This window comes from Salvelinus fontinalis, chromosome 34, assembly GCF_029448725.1.
Source record: "Salvelinus fontinalis isolate EN_2023a chromosome 34, ASM2944872v1, whole genome shotgun sequence".
NCBI classification, from domain to species: domain Eukaryota; kingdom Metazoa; phylum Chordata; class Actinopteri; order Salmoniformes; family Salmonidae; genus Salvelinus; species Salvelinus fontinalis.
The window spans coordinates 36,249,963-36,277,772 of record NC_074698.1 but is presented as its reverse complement, the minus strand read 5'-3'; the positions used below and the strand labels follow the sequence as shown (position 1 = coordinate 36,277,772).

Sequence of the window (27,810 nt, the reverse complement as noted above, 5' to 3'; positions counted from 1 at the left end):
AATTCTCATACTAAATACATACTGCAATTCCAGCCACAAAATGTCAAAATACAACAACTTGCCTAGCTAAATGTTGGTTTTTGACTATTTCCAAGGCACCACATGTTGTCATGGAAAATATGAATGTTATTTCCAACAACCAATGAGCAACTCCACCATAAATCCAGCGAACGTTGAGATTGTGTAACCTAGTAGTCTGGGACTCAGACTACTAGGTTACTTGTGATAGTATCAATTTAAATTGGATGCTTATGAATGGGGTTCCAATTGGTCAGTTTGACATTCTATGATTTGATTACAGCCATCCACACAATCTCAATACAAACGCATTAGAGTGGCAGTCTGGTAAACACACTAATGGTGTGAAAAGGCTGCAGTGCCCAGTATTATTTGCTCAGTTTATCAAAAGCAATTGGTTTCCTGAACTTGACAGAATTATTTATCTAACAGGTCAATAAGAGTGTCAGACATAATGAGTTACTTCATTTAAGTACACACAAATGAAAAATAAATATCCAAGACAAAGGAGATGATTGTGGACTACAGGAAAAGGAGGACCGAGTACGCCCCCATTCTCATCGACGGGGCTGGAGTGGAGCAGGTTGAGAGCTTCAAGTTCCTTGGTGTCCACATCACCAACAAACTAACACGGTCCAAGCACACCAAGACAGTCGTGAAGAGGGCACAACAAAACCTATTCCCCCTCAGGAGACTGAAAAGATATGGCATGGGTCCTCAGATCCTCAAAAGGTTCTACAGCTGCACCATCGAGAGCATCCTGACGGGTTGCATCACTGCCTGGTATGGCAACTGCTCGGCCTCCGACCACAAGGCACTATAGAGGGCAGTGCGTACGGCCCAGTACATCACTGGGGCCAAGCTTCCTGCCATCCAGGACCTCAATACCAGGCAGTGTCAGAGGAAGGCCCTAAAAATTGTCAAAGACTCCAGCCACCCTAGTCATAGACTGTTCTTTCTGCTACCGCACGGCAAGCGGTTACCAGAGCGTCATGTCTAGGTCTAAGAGGCTTCTAAACAGCTTCTACCCCCAAGCCATAAGACTCCTGAACATCTAATCAAATGCCTACCCAGACTATTTGCATTGTACCCCCCCCCCCCCCATTTTATGCTGCTGCTACTCTCTGTTATTGCATAGTCACTTTAATAACTCTACCTACATGTACATATTACCTCAATTACCTTGACTAACCGGTGCCCGCGCACATTGACTCAACCGGTACCCCCCTGTATATAGCCTTGCTATTGTTATTTTACTGCTGCTCTTTAATTATTTGTTACTTTTATTATAATATTTTTTTTTAGTTTGGTATTCTCAAAACTGCATTGTTGGTTAAGGTCTTGTAAGTAAGCATTTCACTGTAAGGTCTACATATTTCGTATCAAATACAATTTGATTTGATAAAGCATGTTTTTGAGTTCAATGAACAACATAAAAATCAGAGTTAATTAGACTCAGGATTAAGTTCATTCAGTCAATCTTATACCTATAGATCAATACATTGATGATCAATATGAGGATGCCTGAGCAGCTGCTTACCTTGTGGGAGGTGTGTGTGATCAAGTTCAGAGTGCCTGGGGGAGCCGTGTCCCTCATGGCTTTTATAGCCGTCCCCAGCCACAGCCTGATTTACAGACAACAACACCAATGTACAGACAGTCATAAATGTCAAACATCTATGAGAAACAACATGCTTTGTTATATGTCCACACACAGGGAGTGTTTTTAATTATTTATCAAAAGAACACTCATGTGTGGACGTATAACAAGCTTCTGCTTAGAAAGTCACCTTTTAACATTTTAGTATTTCACTGTCACAACATGGCTCATCATTATTGTGTTGTGCTCATCAAAACTCAAATCATACCATCACACCTTTAATGATGAGTCAGTGGATATGATGGTCTGTTCAGGAACACTGGCAGACTGCTGTTATAATGAGGTATAACTTCTTATAAGCGTGCATGAGCCTTTATAATGGCGTATGAAATGTTTAAAAGCATATCAAATGTTATGTTGTTCTATGCATGAATCAACATTTCAGCGGACTCTAAATGGCTATTGGAAATGAATACCTATACTCCTATCTAGAACACCAAATGGTACTTTGGCTGTCCCAATAGGAGAACCCTCCGAAGAACCCTTTTTGGTTCCATGTAGAACCCTTTTTGGTTCCATGTAGAACCCTTTTTGGTTCCATGTAGAACCCTTTCGACAGAGGGTTCTACATGGAACCAAAAAGGGTTCTACATGGAACCCAAAAGGGTTCTACCTGGAACCAAAAATTGTTCTACTGGGACACAAAAAGGGCTCTGCCATGGCGACAGCCAAAGAACCCTTTTGGAACCCTTTTTCTAAGAGTGTATAGGCTGCATCTGTAGAATATGAATATTGAACTTGAAGTTATTTTTAAAGAAGGCCTATATATTCCAAGCTTTTTTCTTTATTTCTCTATATTCATTCACATTTATATTAGGCTCCGTGCATTTTGTGCACATCATGTAGACCAGAACAATTATATTACTGTGGGACCAGACAAACTAATAACAGCCCCTGGATACCAAATGCGCGTTCCTTCTCGGCTCGCGCGGCCGTCACTGCAACAGCATACGCCACAATAACATTTCGGCGCTTGCTTACAATGAAACACAGGCGGAGGCTGGCAGTGGAACTCTAGCCTGTGGTGCCTTCCATTTAGACCGAGAGATGGGTAGATGACGACCGAGAGCAATGGAGTCGAGGGCCCGTTGATACCATGAATGACAGGTATCACAAGGCGGCCCGGGATGGCTACCTGGACCTGCTGAAAGAGGCTACGCGGAAGGACTTGAACGCGCCGGATGAAGATGGCATGACACCGACGTTATGGGCCGCTTATCATGGCAACTTGGAGGCTCTACGACTTATCGTGGGCAGAGGGTAAGTAGGCTTTTAAGAACTGAAAATTTACTTTTCGTCACGTGTGGAATCTTGTATTCCTTTTGCTCAACTCGTGCAGTAGTAAAGGATAGATAGTGTCCATATCTCGTGTGGTTAATAATATTGTGTTGGTAGACATTGAAGTATTAATGCGCACTCTTATTATGGATAGATACGATAGGTAAAGTTCCCCCTGTGGAAAATAGTTATTCTATTCTATAGCTAACCTATACTAGCTAGCCTACCCCTTCATGCAGTGCTCTGTGTAGTTTATGTATATTCTCCTAGGGAACGCAACACCTCTGTAGGAATTAGCTCCGGTCTAGTAAGATCTGTAGCGTTAGGTAAGGTCTGTAACATTAGGTAGGGCTAGTATTAAAAGGTCTGTAACATTAGGTCAGGTCTGTAGAATTAGGTAAGGTCTGTAACATTAGGTAGGGCTAGTATTAAAGGTCTGTAACATTAGGTAAGGTCTGTAACATTAGGTAGGGCTAGTAAGGTCAGTAGCAAGGTGCAGCACCAGTAGTGCTAGAGGGATGTGCCATAATAAACACATGAAAGAGGAGATCATAGCCTACTGACTGATTCAGGATGCAGGATAAATAAAGTATCAGTAGCCTACTGACTGATTCAGGATGCAGGATAAATAAAGTAACAGTAGCCTACTGACTGATTCAGGATGCAAGATAAATAAAGTAACAGTAGCCTACTGACTGATTCAGGATGCAGGATAAATAAAGTAACAGTAGCCTACTGACTGATTCAGGATGCAGGATAAATAAAGTAACAGTAGCCTACTGACTGATTCAGGATGCAGGATAAATAAAGTAACAGTAGCCTACTGGCTGATTCAGGATGCATGATAAATAAAGTAACAGTAGCCTACTGACTGATTCAGGATGCATGATAAATAACGTAACAGTAGCCTACTGACTGATTCAGGATGCAGGATAAATAAAGTAACAGTAGCCTACTGGCTGATTCAGGATGCATGATAAATAAAGTAACAGTAGCCTACTGACTGATTCAGGATGCATGATAAATAACGTAACAGTAGCCTACTGACTGATTCAGGATAAATAACGTAACAGTAGCCTACTGACTGATTCAGGATGCAGGATAAATAACGTAACAGTAGCCTACTGACTGATTCAGGATGCAGGATAAATAAAGTAACAGTATCCTACTGACTGATTCAGGATGCAGGATAAATAAAGTAACAGTCGCCTACTGACTGATTCAGGATGCAGGATAAATAAAGTAACAGTAGCCTACTGACTGATTCAGGATGCAGGATAAATAAAGTAACAGTATCCTACTGACTGATTCAGGATGCAGGATAAATAAAGTAACAGTATCCTACTGACTGATTCAGGATGCAGGATAAATAAAGTAACAGTAGCCTACTGACTGATGCAGGATAAATAACAAAAATTGCCTTCTCCTTTTCCCCAAATACCCGCAGACATACAGTATGTTGACTGGCACAGCTAGGGTCAGCCACGAGGATACAGCCTAGCTGTGTAGACCAGTTTAATCATGAACCTTTCCATTGATAGACAATCAATGCACATCGTCACGTCAACAAAACATTTATCAGATCCATTGTGATATTTTGGGGGGGTATTTGGAAGTTTTATTTACATATATAGAATATGAGATGAGTGATACAGCAGTGTACAGAGTGACTGGTAGAACGCGGGATTGAACCGCTGCCTCAGGGCAGCGGTTCAAGATTGTTCCAGACTTTGTGCCATTTAAAGTCACATAGGGCACTGCCAGGGGTCCTGAGGCAGCGGTTCAATCCCGCGTTCTACCAGTCACTCTGTACACTGCTGTATCACTCATCTCATATTCTATATATGTAAATAAAACTTCCAAATACCCCCCCAAAATATCACAATGGATCTGATAAATGTTTTGTTGACGTGACGATGTGCATTGATTGATTTGGCCTCGCCCTACCTTCTTTGTGGAGGGACTACTGGCTCCAACTATAGACTAACCAATGAGCAAGCTACTGCTTAGTTATTATGTCACTGTTTTTCAATTAACCATAAAAAGTGTCATCATGCTCTAATCATATCCTAGCAACATAAATGTTTGCCAAAAACAGGAAGTCTACCATGATCAGTTAAGGCTGTTGTTGTATCCTCTCCTCAGCTTAACATTGCTTCTTGAAAAAACATCAGAGCATCAGAGAGGTTGAGATTAGAATTCTAGATGTAGAATGTTACTTTACTGGTTATTGTGCAGGTCAGAGTTATGTGATGCAACAATGGACAACTCATCACACGTCATCATGCTAGTTCTTCTTTCAGTAAAAACTTGTAAAGTGTAATGCATTTTTTATAGACAGACAATGCCACTTAGTTTCCATGTATGTCATTTGTCAGTAGCTATAAATTAATTCAGATCATACATTCTATTCAGGATAAAAAATGAATCCATCTAATTTGGGACAATCAGTGCAAATGACCAGTGGCCAATGAGCCTGTTTAGATAACATCAGGTTCAAAACTTATGGCATCCTTGATAAAGACTTTTTAAAACTGTATGAAATAATACAACTGAGATATATTGTATGCAACAAAAAAAAAAGGAAAATTATATTATTTTATATACTAATACAATTGATCAGAGAAATAGATTGTGTTTAACATGTGATAAAAAAGATGTGTAAACATTTCCCAATTTGATTGAGCATACAACAACTCAGTATTTGTATTATTTATTTTATACAGTCTTTTTTGCTCATCTTTATCAAGGATTGCCAATAACTTTGGACCTGAATGTATGTTCGATTTAGATTAGGAAGCACCAGTAAACTGGAGTACACAAAGCTCTCTTCAGCGTGTTTCTGGCTGACCTGGTTTCCCTTCCTGTCCAGAGAAAGAAGCCCATTAGCAAAGTAGTTAATTGGCAAAAGTTTGGGGGATTCTCTCTCTAATCTCTATTTCTCTCTCCTTCTGTCTCTTTTTCTCTCCATAAATGTGTATGCACCTAATATGGGTTGGGAGAGGGTGGGGTCCTGTTTGGGTGTTTAAGACAGGGGCTTTCACACATACCTTGTGTTGGGGGGAGATTGTAACGACAGTGGACACAGAACTAAGTATCCCACCACAAAGTAGTATACGTGGGTGAAGGTGGTTGGGGGTAGGGTGAGAATCGTATTCATACGATCAACTGTCAGAGCAATAGGCTGGTGAGGGCCTCCGTACCATGGCTAAGTTATCTGTTTCACCAGGGCCCTGTCAGGCATCCTATTGGAAATGACACGTAAAGCTCTTACAAGATGGCACCTTTTCTCAAGCGTCCAAGGCTTTTGGTAGAGGTGGGGACAGCGGAAAGGGGAGTCTCTCAGTCAGTGGTGGGACATAGGGAAAGCCCAGATTCAGCCGTTCTGTCAGCAGTATTCAGCTTTCAGAGTCCAGGAGAGAACTGGGGAGCTTGAGGTTCATAAGTGAGGTGGAGGCTGAGCTGGTGGGGCAAGTTAGGGCCGGGCTGCTAGGGAAAGGTAGGGCCGGGCTGCTAGATCATCTGACCTACGCTGGGTGTTTGCTTTCAGATGAAAGCAAAAGGAGCACTTGTATGAGCTAGATGTTCCATGTTGAGAGGGATGGATGCTCCCAGCTCTTTCTTCTTTGGGTTGAAAAAACAGAGTTTGTCTGATGGTGTAACTTCTGTTGTGGGGAGATGAGGGAGCCTGACGGGTGTGGAACTCCTGTGTGTTCTCAGGTTCTGCTCACGGACGTTCCCAAACTCAGAGAAATTACATTGATTTTCCCCGGACGTTTCACAAACTCTCGGCTGCCATCTCTAAGATGGCCCCTGACTGCCCCCGCTGGTCGATGGTCTGCCTGTGGACTTTTATAAAAAGTGAATTGGACAGGACTTGTTTTATGTGTTGCGTGAGTGCGTCGGGGGAGTTGCAACTAAGCAGTTGGTGGGTGGCTTGAGTGACCTAAAGAACTGGAGGCCTGTAGCGTTGTTCTGTGGGGACTATAAGGTCTTTGCCAAGGTCCTCTCTAACAGACTGAAGTCCAACTGGGACTCTATTGTAAACAAGGACCAAATGTACTGTGTACCAGGATGCTCAATCACAGACAATCTGTTCAGAACCAGGGACATGCTGGGCCTGTCAAGCCTTTAGAATGTGATCTTTGGACCTTCTTCCTTAGAAAGCCTTTGATAGGATGGACCATGACTATCTGTTCAATCTGTTGTCTGCTTTTGGTTGTGGGGAGAATTTTGTGGCCTGTGTTAAAATGTATGCTGGGGCTTCATGTATGGTGAAGGTGGGCGGGGGGGCTGAGTAGGCCAGTCTGGGTAGGCCAGTCTGGGTAGGGCGGGACATTTGCCAGGGATGTCCTCTATCGGGGCAGCTATGCACGCTTACTATTGAGGAACTTCTGGGCCTGCTACACAGGAGGCTGTGGGCAGTGTGTGTGCCAGACAGGGTTGAGGACAGGTGTAGCAGTATCAGCATACGCTGCTGACGTCTCAGAGATGATTAGGGATGAGCAGGACCTACGGGGTCTAGTTTGAGAGGCTCTGTTATGTGGGGCATGGAGGGACAGGGCAGCTTCCAGGGGGGGTTGCAGTGGGTCTGTGAAGGGCTCAATATTCTTGGGATGTATCTGGGCTTGGAGGGGTGGGTCAGGAAGAACTGCGAGGGAGTGTCACAAGTGGTGGTGTCGAAGCCAGGCGAAGTGGAGGTGGCTCCTCTACCAAGTGTCATACAGAGTGAGGGTGCTGATCATCAACAACTTGGTGGCATCGTCCCTGTGACATAAATTGACCTCGGCGGTCTGCTGCCTGTCCAGGAGGGGGGACAAGGCCTCATGGACCTGGAGAGCAGGGTGGCAGGCTTCCGACTCAAAGTGGCACAGAGACTATACCACACTGATGATGGCTGGAGGGAACTAGCATGTGCTCTGTTGAGGGCTGTTAATTTAGGGCTGGACCAGCAGCTTCTCCTCATGAGGCCGGAGAGGCCGAACACAGCAGGGGTGTTAGACTTTTACACTCTAGTACTGAGGGCCTGGCAACTGCCAAGGCCCACACGAGAAGGGGGTGTGGTGCATGAGCCATGGGAGGCCATCTTCCACAACCCACAGATCCCTTTAAGGTCGTTCAGCCACCCTGCAGGTATATTTAATGGAATCAAGAAACTAGCTGACCTACGGCTGCTGGAGGGTTAGCACAGCAGGCAGGACTCACGTCTCTGAGGCTGCTGGAGAGAGTCATGGGGAGGTCCAGGTAGCGCTGCCTAAGCCACCGTTTCCACCATTGCAAGTGACAGCAGACACTAGGGACTGGCAGGAAGGTTTGGAGGACGTACTGACTTTTAACACTCCGATCCTGGGGAAGTTTGCGGAGGTGGGGGGCAATGCACTGTACACCCTCAGTGTCAAGGAGGTTAGGCATATCAGGAGCTTAGTGGTTGTGAAGGGGCATCAGTGGCAGGGGGTTGTGGGGGCTGAGAGCATGGCAGGGTATAGGTGGAGGGTGCTCAATAAGCTCCCATTGCCGAAAAGGTCAGGTGACCGAGGTATTCCAGCAGTGAAAGGGCCAAATGTGTTGGGTTTAATTTTTTGTCTCTCTCTCCCTCTCTCTTTCCCCTTCTCTGTCATTTCTCACTCTCTCTGTCAGTGTGTCTGCTTTTGCCAGGCATAGTCCGATCTCTCGTTCACACAGACTAAGTGGGCCTTGTGTGCATTTCAGAAACACAATTATACTGTAAGCAAATGCCAAATTAGGTTTGATGTGGTTCATTAGTCCTCTGTGCATTCCACCATTTTGTTCAGGGTAAATGTACACAAGGTAACACAATGGCGGGTCCACTTAGACAGTGTGGTGATAAAGTAACTGATAACAACCCTAGTTCTAGGAATTCCCACGGTATACAGCTGATAAAACATTTACTACACTAAATGTGCACTGTACCCATCTCTCACTGATTATGATAAACAGCCATTCTAACACCATGAAGAAGTCTGCGTGACATTTGGTACTAAAAATACTTTCATAGTCACCATAGTTTCTCACAACACCAGTGACTACTAGACAGCAGCACCCTTGAGATCCAGGGAGATCATTTCAATGATGTCTGACAACTTTATTGGGTTTGCTGCTGAAATACAGGTCTGGCAGATTTATAGTGGATTTATGGTGAATTTATAGTGGATAGTGAAACAGTAGCAGTAGGGAGCAACAATCTGTCATTCTCTGATGTAACAACAAGCATAGTCAGGACACTGAGGACAGTGGAGTACTTTTCAATTCCATTCCATTCTTATCATATGTTAAGTGAACAGGGGTTATCATGTGTTATTATTGGGCTATGACCTGCAGTAAAAGGTGCCCAGAGAAGAGTGAGGGATGTGTAAAATCATGTAATGTCTAACAACTGGAGCTGTAATTGCATAACAGCCATTATGTATCATCAAATAGCTGGTCGTCTGTAGCTCAGTTGGTAGAGCATGACGTGTGCAATGCCATGATGGTGCGTTGGAATCCTGGGACCAGACATAAAATGTATGCATCAATGTAAGTGGCTTTGGATAAAGTGTCTGGTAATTGGCAGATATTATATAATAGCACTGATATTTAGATTTATTTGAGATTCGTCTGCCCAGAGGCCCGGGCATTTGTGACAGAGTCCTTTAAAGCACTTTGAGTCCCCTTTGCACATACATTTGCACCCCAAAACATTTACCAGGAGAGTGGACAAAATAGGAGCCCCAAAAGACGCTGATAATCAAAAATGAGAGAAAAATAAATAAATCTTTATTTGCATTTTGACAAATAAAGATTTAATGAAGAAAAGTACTCTTGTAACTCAGTTAAACTGTGATACATATTCTTAATATTCTTAACCTGTTACGGCTAGACGTTCCGCTAGCGGACCCCTCGACAACATCCGGTGAAATTGCAGAGCGCCAAATTCAAATTACTATAAATATTAAACTTTCATGAAATCACAAGTGCAATACATCAAAATAAAGCTTAACTTCTTGTTAATCCAGCCGCCGTGTCAGATTTCAAAAAGGCTTTACGGCGAAAGCTAACCATGCGATTATCTGAGGACAGCGCCCCATCATACAAATGCATGACAAACATATTTTAACCAGGGAGGTGCGACACGAAAGTCAGAAATAATGATATAATTCATGCCTTACCTTTGAAGAGCTTCTTCTGTTGGCACTCCAAAATGTTCCAGAAACATCACAAATGGTCCTTTTGTTCGATAAATTCCTTCTTTATATCCCCAAAATGTCCATTTATTTGGCACGTTTGATTCAGAAATACACCGGTTCCAACTCGCCCAACATGACTACAAATGATCTAATAAGTTACCTGTAAACTTGGTCCAAACAACTTTCCTAATCCAACCTTGGGTATCCTAAAACATAAATAATCAATCAAATTTAAGACAGAATATACTGTGTTCAATAGCGGATAAATTCAACGTGGAGCGAGCTCCAGGTCGTGCGCAACAAACAATAGAGTCCACTTGGCTTGACACTCACAACGAACAGCCGTACTTCTTCATTTCTCAAAAGAAAAACATCAACCAATTTCTAGAGACTGTTGACATCTAGTGGAAGCCATAGGAACTGTAACCAGGTGTCTCATTAATATAGTTTCCCATAGAAAACGAATTGAAAACACAGTGAACTCAACAACAAAAAATCCTGGATGGTTTGTCCTCGGGGTTTCGCCTGCCAAATAAGTTATGTTATACTCAGACATTATTTTAACAGTTTTAGAAACTTTAGTGTGTTTTCTAACCAAATCAACCAATTATATGCATATCCTAGCTTCTGGGCCTGAGTAACAGGCAGTTTACTTTGGGCACGCTTTTCATCTGGACGTGAAAATAGTGCCCCCTAGCCCGAAGAAGTTTTAATAGAACAGAATGACCCTAGCCCTACCTGACCCTAGCCCTACCTGACCCTACACCTAAACCTAGCCCTACCTGACCCTAACGGATCCTAAACCTAGCCCTAAATGACCCCAACCCTACCTGACCCTAGCTCTAGCCCTACCTGACCCTAACATACCCTAACCCTACCTGATCCTAGCCCTACCTAAACCATAGCCCTACATGATCCTAAACCTAGCCCTACATCTACCTAACCCTACCGGACCCTATACAAGTACAATCCGCCCTACCTAACCCTGACCATACCTGTCCAGTAGAATAAGCAGGTCAGATGAAGTCAACGATGTTTCATGTATACAGAATAGTAGAGACCAATATAAAGTATATTTTTTAATTGTTCTGTTATTTTGTATGCGTCTGTGACCCCTCAGTTCCTAGAAGATTTAGACCGTGACCCCTCAGTTCCTAAATGATTTAGACCGTGACCCCTCAGTTCCTAGAAGATTTAGACCGTGACCCCTCAGTTCCTAAATGATTTAGACGGTGACCCCTCAGTTCCTAAATGATTTAGACGGTGACCCCTCAGTTCCTAGAAGATTTAGACCGTGACCCCTCAGTTCCTAGAAGATTTAGACCGTGACCCCTCAGTTCCTAAATGATTTAGACCGTGACCCCTCAGTTCCTAAATGATTTAGACCGTGACCCCTCAGTTCCTAAATGATTTAGACCGTGACCCCTCAGTTCCTAAATGATTTAGACCGTGACCCCTCAGTTCCTAAATGATTTAGACGGTGACCCCTCAGTTCCTAAATGATTTAGACCGTGACCCCTCAGTTCCTAAATGATTTAGACCGTGACCCCTCAGTTCCTAAATGATTTAGACGGTGACCCCTCAGTTCCTAAATGATTTAGACCGTGACCCCTCAGTTCCTAAATGATTTAGACCGTGACCCCTCAGTTCCTAGAAGATTTAGACCGTGACCCCTCAGTTCCTAAATGATTTAGACCGTGACCCCTCAGTTCCTAGAAGATTTAGACCGTGACCCCTCAGTTCCTAAATGATTTAGACGGTGACCCCTCAGTTCCTAAATGATTTAGACGGTGACCCCTCAGTTCCTAAATGATTTAGACGGTGACCCCTCAGTTCCTAGAAGATTTAGACCGTGACCCCTCAGTTCCTAAATGATTTAGACCGTGACCCCTCAGTTCCTAAATGATTTAGACCGTGACCCCTCAGTTCCTAAATGATTTAGACCGTGACCCCTCAGTTCCTAAATGATTTAGACCGTGACCCCTCAGTTCCTAAATGATTTAGACCGTGACCCCTCAGTTCCTAAATGATTTAGACGGTGACCCCTCAGTTCCTAAATGATTTAGACCGTGACCCCTCAGTTCCTAAATGATTTAGACCGTGACCCCTCAGTTCCTAAATGATTTAGACCGTGACCCCTCAGTTCCTAAATGATTTAGACCGTGACCCCTCAGTTCCTAAATGATTTAGACGGTGACCCCTCAGTTCCTAAATGATTTAGACGGTGACCCCTCAGTTCCTAGAAGGTTTAGACTTCCCAGACCACTTTTGTCTTATGTCCCAGACAAGACGACACATGCAAAACAAGACACTAAAATTGGCAGACAAGAGAGGAGACAGCAAATAAATTCTGGCGACCCAGTTTGAACCCTTGTAGGTAACACTAGACAGTGAGAAACCAGGGTTGGGCAGGTGATATTTTAATAATTTGGCTGCCCGAGCTAATGCAGAGGCTTTAGCTCAGAAGGCTAAGTAACACAGTAATGTGTTAGCACCTTTTTTCTCAGAGTGCAGGGTTCTATCTAGGACCAAAAAGGGTTCTTCAGCTGTCCCCATAGGGGAACCCTCTGAAGAACCCCTTTTGATTCCAGGTAGAAGCCTTTTGGTTCTAGTTATAACCCTTTTGGGTTCCATGTAAAACCCTTTCCACAGAGGGTTCTACATGGAACCCAAAAGGGTTCTACCTGGAACCAAAAAGGTTTATCCTATGGGGACAGTCGAAGAACCCTTTTGGAACGTTTTTTTCTAAGAGTGTGGATTGTCAGATCAGGGCAGGAAGAAATGAAAGTCAGGCAAGTTAGGAGTTGGTTAATCCTATGGCTCTCCTAGCTAATACCTAGGTTTTAGCTCAGTGGGCTAAGACAGCCATATGGCGCGTAGCAGACCTGGGTTTGAATTTTGATCGTTCTCACAGTGGGGGGGAAATCAGGATCAGGCAGGTGGGGTGTTAATCTGCTGGGTTCCTAGTTAATGCCTTTAACTCATTGGGCTAAAACTGTTGTGTTGCGCGCGAGACCCGGGTCGGTCACACAAGAAATCAAGGTCAGGCTGGTGCAAGGTGCTAATCCTGGCTCTGGTTGGGACTAGCGTGGCAGGCACACAGCTTCTCCGCTGTCTGTGAAAACCTTGCAGCTTTGTCCATCAATAATGTATCCCTAGCCTCTGTGACCAGTGCAATGCTAGCTGCACCTGCAGCTCATCAAATATTGATCAAGCCTGTTGGAGGACTAATGCTACAGTATATAGGGATACTACGACTGAGGTCAAATCCTGTCTGTTCAAGTATTTATGTTGGAAAGTCAACTGAAATCAACTCAATTATTGCTTTAAGGTCATCTGGAACTTTTTTGAAAAACAGTTTACGGTTGCCCCTATCACTTCCACTGATCGTTAGCTAGCTAGCTAGCTGTGGCTAATGTTAGTGAAGGTCCTAATGGATTTTCAAAGAAAACTGGAAAATGACAGACTTGGGTTTTTATATCAGGTAAATCCATTTGAATTCAACCACTTTTTGACAGCATCCCTTTAGATTTATACAACACTTTCCATACATTAGAAATCCAAGGCTTAAAAACAAAGGTGTCCATGTATGCCGATGACTCAAGTTTTATATTAAGTCCACAAGCTAGATCCCTGCAATGTCTCATTGAAGATCTAGATAACTCTTCTGGACTCAAACCTAATTATGATAAGTGTACAATATTACGTATTGGATCTTTAAAACAAAACTTTTACATTAACCTGCAGTTTACCTTTAAAATGGGCTTACGGTGAAGTAGACATACTTGGTATTCACATCACAAAATATATAAAATGAGCTCGCCACAGTGAATTTCAATAGAAAACTTGTAAAAATAGACAAGATCCTGCAACCATGGAGGTAAATACCTGTCTATTTATGACTAAGTTAATCAGGGCAATTTGTCCATATCTCAGTTTACTCACTTATGGCGCTGCCTACTCCTGATGATTCGTTTCTCAAATCATATGAGAAAGAAATATTTCGCTAGCTGTGGAAAGAGGGTTAGCTAGCTAACAATTTTCTGTGCTAACATAATTGCAAAAGGGTTTTCTAATGATCAATTAGCCTTTTAAAATGATAAACTTGGATTAGCTAACACAACGTGCCAATGGAACACAGGAGTGATGGTTGCTGATAGGCGAACAGAGGCCCACTATGTAGATATTCCATAAAAATCGGCCATTTCCAGCTACAATAGTCATTCACAACATTAACAATGTCTACACTGTATTTCTGATCAATTGATGTTATTTTAATGGACACATTTCTTTGCTTTTCCTTCAAAAACAAGGACATTTCTAAGTGACCAAAACTTTTGAATGGTAGTGTGTGTGTGTGTATATATATATATATATATATATATATATATATATATATATATATATATATATATATATATATATATATATATATATATATATATATGCTACTGCTCGACCAAAATAATCTTGGTTGACCAACAGCCTATCAACCAAACAATCAACCATCGACTAATTGGGGTCAGCCTTACTAGCCTTGCCCCACTTGTTAGATATCATGCACATTAATAGCTTGAGAGAAAACGTCCTCGCCATGTGATTTATCATAGTAATAGGCAGCAGCAATCTAAAGGATCAGATGGAAAACATGCCAGGAAGTGTGATTGGCTGAAATGATGAAGGAAGTGGATGGAGAAATGCAGTTGTCAAACAGTTGTCATTTTTGTCTTACTTTTTATTTTTACATTTAACGTTAAATTATCTAAACACTCGTAAACTCAGTTTTTCTTTTTATATTCGTATATGTTGTAACTTAGACCCTACTTTACATCTGAGGTTGTGTTGTGCCCGCCATCGGTTGAGACACAACATGCATTAAGGTTTAAAAATTATACTTTATAAAAAACATGATTCTTTTCAAGAAATGATCAAATAGTTTGACAACCCTGTTTGTAAGCTTTTAAAAGATATCAATCTCAAGCGTTGATCTTTTCCAGTGATGAAGACATGAGGTCTCGTGGTATGGTAGGTATGCAACATGGGTCAACTTTGAGCACCTTTATCTCTTGAATGTTTTGGTATTCAAGTCAAAAGAGTCACTTTCTGATCACTTCTACAATGGGAGAATATGTATGGAAGGTTTACTTCAAATCAAAAAGGGGAGTTGTCAAAAAGTGATTGAATTCAAATGGATTGACCCTGTCGTAACAGGACCTCTTTCACCCCCTCTGCCCGGTTGACACTAATACAGATGATCTTCCATGCTTGACTATGGGGATGTCATCTACAGTTCAACATGCAAGGGATCCCCAGAGAAGCAAGATGGGCTTCATCATTCCACCATTTTGTTCAGGGTAAATGTACACAAGGTAACACAGTGGCGTGTCCACTTAGACAGTGTGGTGATAAAGTAACTGATAACAACCCTAGTTCTAGGAATTCCCACGGTATACAGCTTATAAAACATTTACTACACTAAATGTGCACTGCACCCATCTCTCACTGATTATGATAAACAGCACACATTCACATTTCCACCAATCAGCCTGTCAACGTATCCTCAAGCAATAGAACAGTGCTGAATAATACCTAACCTCTACTGTACAAGTAGAATACACTCTACCTAACCCTATCTGATCCTAACCTGACCCCCTTATGGGCTACCGAGTGGCACAGCGGTCTAAGGCACTGCATCTCAGTGCTAGAGGCATCACTACATACCCTGGTTTGATCCCGGGCTGTATCACAACCGGCCATGATCAGGAGTCCCATAGGGCGGCGCTTGGTAGGCCGCCCTATGGGATTTGTTCTTAACTGATTTGCCTAGTTAAATTAAGGTTCAATAATAAATAAAACCCTACCAGACCCTAACCAATATAAAGTATATTTGTTTCATTGTTCTCTATTATTCTGTGTACATCAGTGACCCCTCAGTTCCTAGAAGATTGAGACTGTGACCCCTCAGTTCCTAGAAGATTGAGACTGACCCCTCAGTTCCTAGACAATTTAGACTGTGACCCCTCAGTTCCTAGACGATTTAGACTGTGAACCTGTCCTGTGTTGTCACATGTCCCTGTCCTTCTGTGTTGTCACATGTCCCTGTCCTTCTGTGTTGTCACATGTCCCTGTCCTTCTGTGTTGTCACATGTCCCTGTCCTTCTGTGTTGTCATGTCTGTCTTGTCCTGTGATTTCAATGTTTTGTTGTTATTCGATTTATTGCACTGCACTTCCTAGTCGTCACTTGCCAGGCCGTCATTGTAAATAAGAATTTGTTTGTAGTCCTTTACAGGCAGCTTTGAACTCTGATAAGGGCCTAAGGCAGTGGCTGTATACATGTGCACTTCACATTTCCATATCATAAAACTCATGTAATATACAGTGTCAACGTTTATGAACACTGATGTACAGTTACAAGATGACATGGTGTCATACCTTGGGTTTGTTCTGAACACAATCAGACAGTGTTTGTTGTATTGGGACAAGGATGTGCCGTGGACCACGCATCTGAACGCACTCATACTCCATTCTATGTGCAAAATAATTACCATCTGCGGCTCTGAATTGCCCTGTTAAAGCCTTAACACTGTAATGTCATATTTTATAATTGAGCTTCTCATGTTGGCTATAGAACATACAAAAACACCTTATAGTTGAAGACTCTTCTTTGAGTCATAAACGTGCATTGAAAAGACTTAGGAACTGTGCACACTTTGGAGAGGTGTGTGGCCACTTGGAGACACCAGTTAGACCTCTCACTCAAACCCTTGTCATTCTTTTGTCTTATGTTACACCTAGCCCACATTTTCCAAGAATATTCTTATCATGTTACTGAATGTATCCAGAGTATTTTCTGATTTAGTTATCAACAAATGCAGTAAAAAGTGCTGTAAATGTAAAAAGAAAAGTCACATTAAATCAACAGTGTGTCAGGTGAACTGTTGTCCTCACCTTTAGTCTAATAATTGTCCCATAAATCTCCAAACTGTTCCCTTTTAATTGCTACCATGATTATGTATATGCTTTCCATATTTCCTCAGAGGAAAACATTTCATTTAGCCCTGTAGGCCAATGCCCACCAATGTAAGGGATTTTAACTGACTCACCTGGATAAATAAAAGGTTAAATAAAATATATACATTTAAAAAAGAACCATGGATTAAAGTGTCTCCTGGCCCATAGACTACTTTCAGGGTGAGGAACCATCTAACATCAAGTTGTAAAATCCTGAACTTCCCCTTTAAGATCAGCAATAGGGTTAGTGTACCACCACCCGGAACCATTCCAAATCTGACAGCTGTTTATACACTGCCTCTAAATAAAGAGGAACTTCCTGTTAATATTTAAACCTCTGAAAGGATAAATTGAAGTACAATCTGGCGGTAAACAGGATTTCAACTTTGATGTAATTCCTGTAAAGAATTCCCTTTTCCTGGGAATAGAACTGAAATACGAATCACGTTGTGATATGTTATCAATGTTTTATGGAACACATTAGAACTCAAATCTGCCCTCCACCCTAAACAAATATTAGTGACGTTAAGTCATCTGCACTGTCACTACATTGGGAAAACTCAGCTCCAATGCTGCGCGACTGAAGGAATTGAGCATGACGTCACCAGGTATGCACGCCCCGGTAGTACGCTCCTGAGTCAGGGGCAGCCCGACCGGCCCGGGCCTCCCGTGAAACAAGACACTGGTTAGTGTAGTGGTGTTGACAAGCCGGTGTGTTGTGTTACAGGCCGACTGTAGTGTAGAGGTGTTGGTCCTAGTGGAGGCTGAGGTGCCCATGGGGTCATGGTAGGCTGATGGTAGAGGAATGGAAAGCATGGAGAAGCCAGAGAAATCCTCTACACGTAATGACAGCAGGTCCAAACAGTGGTATTGTTCATCTCATAACTTGTGTATCTGCCATCTGTTTGGTGTCATTAAGAATTACTTTACTGTGTTGTTGTTGCTGGTGCTGCTGTGGAGATTTACCAGTGCTAAAGGGTACTGTGATGTAAGGTTAAACATGATTTATGAAGATTCGGCGAAAAGCCCATGGATGAGCTCTCAGTGCTGAAATCATGATTTAAAAAATCTTGGGCTTTATCACAAGGTACCTGCTATGTTTAGGAGTATCTGAGAGTGGGATATCCTTCTCCTGGTTCATATTACTCACAGATAGCACTTACTGAATGCCTTTGGAACAGAACAGCATGACTTGTTGTAACAGCATCATCACCTCTGTCTTGGCACGGGTCTTCGTTGGCACTGTAAATAGTTGGGGATGATCTTGACATCGTTGCAAAATGTATGTTTCAAGTTCAGGTAAGAGTGAAAAAAAGAAAGTATCTTGTTTACTAAGAGCACGTATTTGTGGTGCCTTAGATTCAGCTTGATATTTTCACATTTGGGAGTACATTTGGGGAAAAAACTAAATCAAGCACAGTTCAAGTATTTGAAATACTTTTACATAGTCCTATGTTCGTCCCAGGTCTATGTGTTTGTCCCAGGTCTATGTGTACAACATCCATAGTAGGATGAAGACTTCCTAATATGGACGCCATGTGTGTGCTATATGCCCGTTGCTTCCTTCAGCCTCTCTGGATCAAAACTCTAGCTGATGTCTGTACTTCCTCTTGTTCTGCAGAGGCAACCCTGATAAGTGTGACATATGGGGGAACACACCTCTCCACCTGGCAGCCGCCAACGGCCACCACAACTGCCTGTCCTTCCTGGTGTCCTTCGGTGCCAACATGTGGTGCCTGGACAACGACTACCACACGCCCCTGGACATGGCCGCCACCAAAAGCCACATGGACTGTGTCCGCTACCTGGACTCGATTGCCGCCAAGCAGTCGGCCCTTAACCCCAAGCTGGTGGGGAAGCTGAAGGAGCGGGCTTTCCGCGAGGCCGAGAGGAGGATTAAGGAGTGTGTGAAGCTGCAGCGGAAGCACCACAAACGCATGGAGCGCAAGTTTCACAAAGAGGCGGCGTCGGAGCAGTCCATGTCAGACGCCATGAGCTTCTCCAGCTACACAAGCAGCTCAGTGAGCCGCAAGCTGCACCACCTAAACACCACCACTGTCAGTGTGCCATACTCTCAGGTCAGTACAAGCTGCACCACCTAAACACCACCACTGTCAGTGTGCCATACTCTCAGGTCAGTACAAGCTGCCCCACCTAAACACCACTGTCAGTGTGCCATACTCTCAGGTCAGTACAAGCTGCCTCACCTAAACACTGTCAGTGTGCCATACTCTCAGGTCAGTACATACTGCCTCACCTAAACACCACTGTCAGTGTGCCATACTCTCAGGTCAGTACAAGCTGCCTCACCTAAACACTGTCAGTGTGCCATACTCTCTGGTCAGTACAAGCTGCACCACCTAAACACTGTCAGTGTGCCATACTCTCAGGTCAGTACAAGCTGCCTCACCTAAACACTGTCAGTGTGCCATACTCTCTGGTCAGTACAAGCTGCCTCACCTAAACACTGTCAGTGTGCCATACTCTCTGGTCAGTACAAGCTGCCTCACCTAAACACTGTCAGTGTGCCATACTCTCAGGTCAGTACAAGCTGCCTCACCTAAACACTGTCAGTGTGCCATACTCTCAGGTCAGTACAAGCTGCCTCACCTAAACACTGTCAGTGTGCCATACTCTCTGGTCAGTACAAGCTACCTCACCTAAACACTGTCAGTGTGCCATACTCTCAGGTCAGTACAAGCTGCCCCACCTAAACACTGTCAGTGTGCCATACTCTCTGGTCAGTACAAGCTGCCCCACCTAAACACTGTCAGTGTGCCATACTCTCAGGTCAGTACAGGCTGCCTCACCTAAACACCACTGTCAGTGTGCCATACTCTCAGGTCAGTACAAGCTGCCCCACCTAAACACTGTCAGTGTGCCATACTCTCAGGTCAGTACAGGCTGCCTCACCTAAACACCACTGTCAGTGTGCCATACTCTCTGGTCAGTACAAGCTGCCCCACCTAAACACTGTCAGTGTGCCATACTCTCAGGTCAGTACAGGCTGCCTCACCTAAACACTGTCAGTGTGCCATACTCTCAGGTCAGTACAAGCTGCCTCACCTAAACACTGTCAGTGTGCCATACTCTCTGGTCAGTACAAGCTGCCCCACCTAAACACTGTCAGTGTGCCATACTCTCAGGTCAGTACAAGCTGCCTCACCTAAACACTGTCAGTGTGCCATACTCTCTGGTCAGTACAAGCTGCACCACCTAAACACTGTCAGTGTGCCATACTCTCAGGTCAGTACAAGCTGCCCCACCTAAACACTGTCAGTGTGCCATACTCTCAGGTCAGTACAAGCTGCCTCACCTAAACACTGTCAGTGTGCCATACTCTCAGGTCAGTACAAGCTGCCCCACCTAAACACTGTCAGTGTGCCATACTCTCAGGTCAGTACAAGCTGCCTCACCTAAACACTGTCAGTGTGCCATACTCTCTGGTCAGTACAAGCTGCCTCACCTAAACACCACTGTCAGTGTGCCATACTCTCAGGTCAGTACAAGCTGCCTCACCTAAACACTGTCAGTGTGCCATACTCTCAGGTCAGTACAGGCTGCCTCACCTAAACACTGTCAGTGTGCCATACTCTCTGGTCAGTACAAGCTGCCTCACCTAAACACTGTCAGTGTGCCATACTCTCAGGTCAGTACAAGCTGCCTCACCTAAACACCACTGTCAGTGTGCCATACTCTCAGGTCAGTACAAGCTGCCTCACCTAAACACTGTCAGTGTGCCATACTCTCAGGTCAGTACAAGCTGCCTCACCTAAACACCACTGTCAGTGTGCCATACTCTCAGGTCAGTACAAGCTGCCTCACCTAAACACTGTCAGTGTGCCATACTCTCAGGTCAGTACAGGCTGCCTCACCTAAACACTGTCAGTGTGCCATACTCTCAGGTCAGTACAAGCTGCCTCACCTAAACACTGTCAGTGTGCCATACTCTCTGGTCAGTACAAGCTGCCTCACCTAAACACTGTCAGTGTGCCATACTCTCTGGTCAGTACAAGCTGCCCCACCTAAACACTGTCAGTGTGCCATACTCTCAGGTCAGTACAAGCTGCCTCACCTAAACACTGTCAGTGTGCCATACTCTCAGGTCAGTACAAGCTACCTCACCTAAACACTGTCAGTGTGCCATACTCTCAGGTCAGTACAAGCTGCCCCACCTAAACACTGTCAGTGTGCCATACTCTCAGGTCAGTACAAGCTGCCTCACCTAAACACTGTCAGTGTGCCATACTCTCAGGTCAGTACAAGCTGCCCCACCTAAACACTGTCAGTGTGCCATACTCTCAGGTCAGTACAAGCTGCCTCACCTAAACACCACTGTCAGTGTGCCATACTCTCAGGTCAGTACAAGCTGCCTCACCTAAACACTGTCAGTGTGCCATACTCTCAGGTCAGTACAAGCTGCCTCACCTAAACACCACTGTCAGTGTGCCATACTCTCAGGTCAGTACAAGCTGCCTCACCTAAACACCACTGTCAGTGTGCCATACTCTCTGGTCAGTACAAGCTGCCTCACCTAAACACCACTGTCAGTGTGCCATACTCTCTGGTCAGTACAAGCTGCCTCACCTAAACACCACTGTCAGTGTGCCATACTCTCAGGTCAGTACAAGCTGCCTCACCTAAACACTGTCAGTGTGCCATACTCTCTGGTCAGTACAAGCTGCCTCACCTAAACACTGTCAGTGTGCCATACTCTCTGGTCAGTACAAGCTGCCCCACCTAAACACCACTGTCAGTGTGCCATACTCTCTGGTCAGTACAAGCTGCCTCACCTAAACACCACTGTCAGTGTGCCATACTCTCTGGTCAGTACAAGCTGCCTCACCTAAACACCACTGTCAGTGTGCCATACTCTCAGGTCAGTACAAGCTGCCTCACCTAAACACTGTCAGTGTGCCATACTCTCTGGTCAGTACAAGCTGCCTCACCTAAACACTGTCAGTGTGCCATACTCTCAGGTCAGTACAAGCTGCCTCACCTAAACACCACTGTCAGTGTGCCATACTCTCAGGTCAGTACAAGCTGCCTCACCTAAACACTGTCAGTGTGCCATACTCTCAGGTCAGTACAAGCTGCCTCACCTAAACACCACTGTCAGTGTGCCATACTCTCAGGTCAGTACAAGCTGCCTCACCTAAACACTGTCAGTGTGCCATACTCTCAGGTCAGTACAGGCTGCCTCACCTAAACACTGTCAGTGTGCCATACTCTCAGGTCAGTACAAGCTGCCTCACCTAAACACTGTCAGTGTGCCATACTCTCTGGTCAGTACAAGCTGCCTCACCTAAACACTGTCAGTGTGCCATACTCTCTGGTCAGTACAAGCTGCCCCACCTAAACACTGTCAGTGTGCCATACTCTCAGGTCAGTACAAGCTGCCTCACCTAAACACTGTCAGTGTGCCATACTCTCAGGTCAGTACAAGCTACCTCACCTAAACACTGTCAGTGTGCCATACTCTCAGGTCAGTACAAGCTGCCCCACCTAAACACTGTCAGTGTGCCATACTATCAGGTCAGTACAAGCTGCCTCACCTAAACACTGTCAGTGTGCCATACTCTCAGGTCAGTACAAGCTGCCTCACCTAAACACTGTCAGTGTGCCATACTCTCAGGTCAGTACAAGCTGCCCCACCTAAACACTGTCAGTGTGCCATACTCTCAGGTCAGTACAAGCTGCCTCACCTAAACACTGTCAGTGTGCCATACTCTCAGGTCAGTACAAGCTGCCTCACCTAAACACCACTGTCAGTGTGCCATACTCTCAGGTCAGTACAAGCTGCCTCACCTAAACACCACTGTCAGTGTGCCATACTCTCTGGTCAGTACAAGCTGCCTCACCTAAACACCACTGTCAGTGTGCCATACTCTCTGGTCAGTACAAGCTGCCTCACCTAAACACCACTGTCAGTGTGCCATACTCTCAGGTCAGTACAAGCTGCCTCACCTAAACACTGTCAGTGTGCCATACTCTCTGGTCAGTACAAGCTGCCTCACCTAAACACTGTCAGTGTGCCATACTCTCTGGTCAGTACAAGCTGCCCCACCTAAACACCACTGTCAGTGTGCCATACTCTCTGGTCAGTACAAGCTGCCTCACCTAAACACCACTGTCAGTGTGCCATACTCTCAGGTCAGTACAAGCTGCCTCACCTAAACACTGTCAGTGTGCCATACTCTCTGGTCAGTACAAGCTGCCTCACCTAAACACTGTCAGTGTGCCATACTCTCAGGTCAGTACAAGCTGCCTCACCTAAACACTGTCAGTGTGCCATACTCTCAGGTCAGTACAAGCTGCCTCACCTAAACACTGTCAGTGTGCCATACTCTCTGGTCAGTACAAGCTGCCTCACCTAAACACTGTCAGTGTGCCATACTCTCTGGTCAGTACAAGCTGCCCCACCTAAACACTGTCAGTGTGCCATACTCTCTGGTCAGTACAAGCTGCCCCACCTAAACACTGTCAGTGTGCCATACTCTCTGGTCAGTACAACCTGCCCCACCTAAACACTGTCAGTGTGCCATACTCTCTGGTCAGTACAAGCTGCCTCACCTAAACACTGTCAGTGTGCCATACTCTCTGGTCAGTACAAGCTGCCCCACCTAAACACTGTCAGTGTGCCATACTCTCTGGTCAGTACAAGCTGCCCCACCTAAACACTGTCAGTGTGCCATAATCTCTGGTCAGTACAAGCTGCCCCACCTAAACACTGTCAGTGTGCCATACTCTCTGGTCAGTACAAGCTGCCTCACCTAAACACTGTCAGTGTGCCATACTCTCAGGTCAGTACAAGCTGCCTCACCTAAACACTGTCAGTGTGCCATACTCTCTGGTCAGTACAAGCTGCCCCACCTAAACACTGTCAGTGTGCCATACTCTCAGGTCAGTACAAGCTGCCTCACCTAAACACTGTCAGTGTGCCATACTCTCAGGTCAGTACAAGCTGCCTCACCTAAACACTGTCAGTGTACCATACTCTCTGGTCAGTACAGGCTGCCTCACCTAAACACTGTCAGTGTGCCATACTCTCTGGTCAGTACAAGCTGCCTCACCTAAACACTGTCAGTGTGCCATACTCTCAGGTCAGTACAGGCTGCACCACCTACACACCACTGTCAGTGTGCCATACTCTCTGGTCAGTACAAGCTGCCTCACCTAAACACTGTCAGTGTGCCATACTCTCAGGTCAGTACAAGCTGCCTCACCTAAACACTGTCAGTGTACCATACTCTCTGGTCAGTACAGGCTGCCTCACCTAAACACTGTCAGTGTGCCATACTCTCTGGTCAGTACAAGCTGCCTCACCTAAACACTGTCAGTGTGCCATACTCTCAGGTCAGTACAAGCTGCCTCACCTAAACACTGTCAGTGTACCATACTCTCTGGTCAGTACAGGCTGCCTCACCTAAACACTGTCAGTGTGCCATACTCTCTGGTCAGTACAAGCTGCCTCACCTAAACACTGTCAGTGTGCCATACTCTCAGGTCAGTACAGGCTGCACCACCTACACACCACTGTCAGTGTGCCATACTCTCTGGTCAGTACAAGCTGCCTCACCTAAACACTGTCAGTGTGCCATACTCTCAGGTCAGTACAGGCTGCACCACCTACACACCACTGTCAGTGTGCCATACTCTCAGGTCAGTACAGGCTGCACCACCTAAACACTGTCAGTGTGCCATACTCTCTGGTCAGTACATACTGCCTCACCTAAACACTGTCAGTGTGCCATACTCTCTGGTCAGTACAAGCTGCCTCACCTAAACACTGTCAGTGTGCCATACTCCCAGGTCAGTACAAGCTGCCCCACCTAAACACTGTCAGTGTGCCATACTCTCAGGTCAGTACAAGCTGCCTCACCTAAACACTGTCAGTGTGCCATACTCTCTGGTCAGTACAAGCTGCCTCACCTAAACACTGTCAGTATGTGTCACACCCTGATCTATTTCACCTGTCTTGTGCTTGTCTCCACTCCCCTCCAGATGTCTCCCATTTTCTCCCAAATCAGAGGCAGGCAGGGTCAGGACAGGCAGAAAGGTCAGAACTGGGAAGGCTAAGACAAACTAGACCACAGGAACACTCTGGTAGTACTTAACGGGACAAGACAAACAGGCAACAGACAAACAGAAAACTCAGGTATAAATGCACAGGGGATAATGGGGAAAATGGGAGACACCTGGAGGGGGGTGGAGACAAGCACAAGACAGGTGAAATAGATCAGGGTGTGACAGTGTGCCATACTCTTAGGTCAGTACAGTACAGCCTCATCCAGCCATTTATGCCTTTTGAATAGTTATTTAAAGGGACATTCCACTCCAAAACCAACGTTTGTCAGATGTTTTCAGACCGTAAAAATAGTCCAATGTCAAGATGAGTGCACATTCCACGCCATTGGTTGTGTAGCTCCAGCTATATGATGCCTCAAGCTAAATGAATACATGGGAAAGATGAACACAGCACATCAGGAAATAATATGGTGCTTCTCTTTTCCTTCATTTAGGATTGTAGTACAAAGCTGCATCTATAAAATGAATGACCTGGGATGTGGACTCATCTCAAGTTTAACAGATGACAAATGATTCATGTTGGAGTGTAATGTCCCTTTCATTTTCAACATGGTGTACATAAATATAGATTGCAAATAACTGTCATTGTATCCTCTCCTTTCTCCACTGATGGGAAATGTTGCTGTTCCAACTGTTGTGCATGTGAAATGATACAGCAGCAGACATAACAGATGGGGAGTTTTACATGCACAACAGTTGGAACAGCAACATTTCCCATCAGTGGAGAAAGGAGAGGATACAATGACAGTTATTTGCAATCTATATTTATGTACACCATGTTGAAAATGAAAGGGACATTACACTCCAACATTAAACATTTGTCATCTGTTAAATTTGAGATGTGTGCTCCGCTATAATTAGTGGTTGAAGCCTGTGTTGCTCTTTGTCCCTGCAGGCTACTCTTCACGCCACAACCCGAGGCAAGACCAAGATCCAGAAGAGGTTGGAGAAGAGGAAGCAAGGGGACGGGACCTTCAAGATCTACGAGGACGGCAGGAAGAGTGTGCGCTCCCTCTCGGGCCTCCAGCTGGGCAACGATGTCATGTTCCTTAAACAGGGAACCTATGTCGGCCCTCGGGACCGCACAGGGCGCCGCGGAAACCTCCGAGATATATTCCACGGAGACGCCAACGACGACGCCATCTCTCGTGCCATCAGCGAGCCGGACTTGTCTTACCGGCCCAACATGGAATACTCTGAGGTCAGCACCGACTCGGGCCACGACTCTCTCTTCAACCGGCCCGGTCTGGGAACCATGGTGTTCCGACGCAACTATATCAGCGGCGGTCTGTTCGGCATCGGCGGGCGCGACGAGGGGAGCCTCAGCGGAGGAACCGAACGGGCTGGCAGCGCCAACGTGCGGTTGCGCAGCCGGCTGCGGCGTTCGCCCAGCCTGGACGATGGGGGGGACAGCATCGGCAGTGCCCGCAGCCTCCAGGAAAGGAACCGCCAGGATCTTCCCTGGGACGAGGTGGAGCTGGGGCTGGATGATGACTGCGAGGCCGTCACCAGCCCGTTGGAGGTGTTCTTGGCTGCGCAGACTATGGGCGAGTTCCTCACCGTCTTCAGGCGGGAGAAGATTGACCTGGAGGCGCTGCTGCTGTGCTCGGACCAGGACCTCAAGAGCATCCACATCCCCCTGGGGCCCAGGAAGAAAATCCTGGATGCCTGCAAGAGACGTCTGGAGACCCTTGAGGACCCTGACTACATCGAGGACACCCTGCTGTGAATGGTGACTGACACTTTTGGATCTGAAGATGCTGTGTAGATACTGTATACCTATACTACTGTGATGTTCACCTACAGAGTAAACCTAACCTACAGAGTAAACCTAACCTACAGAGTAAACCTACACTACAGAGTAAACCTAACCTACAGAGTAAACCTATACTACAGAGTAAACCTACACTACAGAGTAAACCTACACTACAGAGTAAACCTACACTACAAAGTAAACCTAACCTACAGAGTAAACCTATACTACAGAGTAAACCTAACCTACAGAGTAAACCTGTACTACAGAGTAAACCTACACTACAGAGTAAACCGACACTACAGAGTAAACCTACACTACAGAGTAAACCTAACCTACAGAGTAAACCTACACTACAGAGTAAACCTAACCTACAGAGTAAACCTATACTACAGAGTAAACCTACACTACAGAGTAAACCTACACTACAGAGTAAACCTACACTACAGAGTAAACCTGTACTACAGAGTAAACCTGTACTACAGAGTAAACCTGTACTACAGAGTAAACCTACACTACAGAGTAAACCTACACTACAGAGTAAACCTAACTTACAGAGTAAACCTACACTACAGAGTAAACCTAACCTACAGAGTAAACCTACACTACAGAGTAAACCTAACCTACAGAGTAAACCTACACTACAGAGTAAACCTAACCTACAGAGTAAACCTGTACTACAGAGTAAACCTACACTACAGAGTAAACCGACACTACAGAGTAAACCTACACTACAGAGTAAACCTAACCTACAGAGTAAACCTACACTACAGAGTAAACCTAACCTACAGAGTAAACCTAACCTACAGAGTAAACC

General features: G+C 45.0%; 1 protein-coding gene across 1 annotated transcript; it reads left to right on the top strand.

Annotated features, from left to right (window-relative positions):
- Positions 1-2,733: 2,733 nt before the first annotated feature.
- Positions 2,734-27,356, top strand: LOC129833990 (pre-mRNA splicing regulator USH1G-like). Its single transcript, XM_055898808.1, has 3 exons — positions 2,734-2,938; positions 18,774-19,230; positions 26,136-27,356. The coding sequence occupies exons 1-3, from the start codon at positions 2,775-2,777 to the stop codon at positions 26,967-26,969; spliced, it is 1,455 nt and encodes a 484-aa protein (XP_055754783.1). The 5' UTR covers positions 2,734-2,774; the 3' UTR covers positions 26,970-27,356.
- Positions 27,357-27,810: the final 454 nt, after the last annotated feature.

What these genes read in the sequence shown, in the direction of transcription:
- LOC129833990 (XM_055898808.1), top strand. Translation starts at nt 2,775, where the DNA reads ATGAATGACAGGTATCACAAGGCGGCCCGGGATGGCTACCTGGACCTG. An exon ending in CGACTTATCGTGGGCAGAGG is followed by an intron (nt 2,939 to 18,773) that starts GTAAGTAGGCTT and finishes CTTGTTCTGCAG; the next exon opens with AGGCAACCCTGATAAGTGTG. An exon ending in TCAGTGTGCCATACTCTCAG is followed by an intron (nt 19,231 to 26,135) that starts GTCAGTACAAGC and finishes TTGTCCCTGCAG; the next exon opens with GCTACTCTTCACGCCACAAC.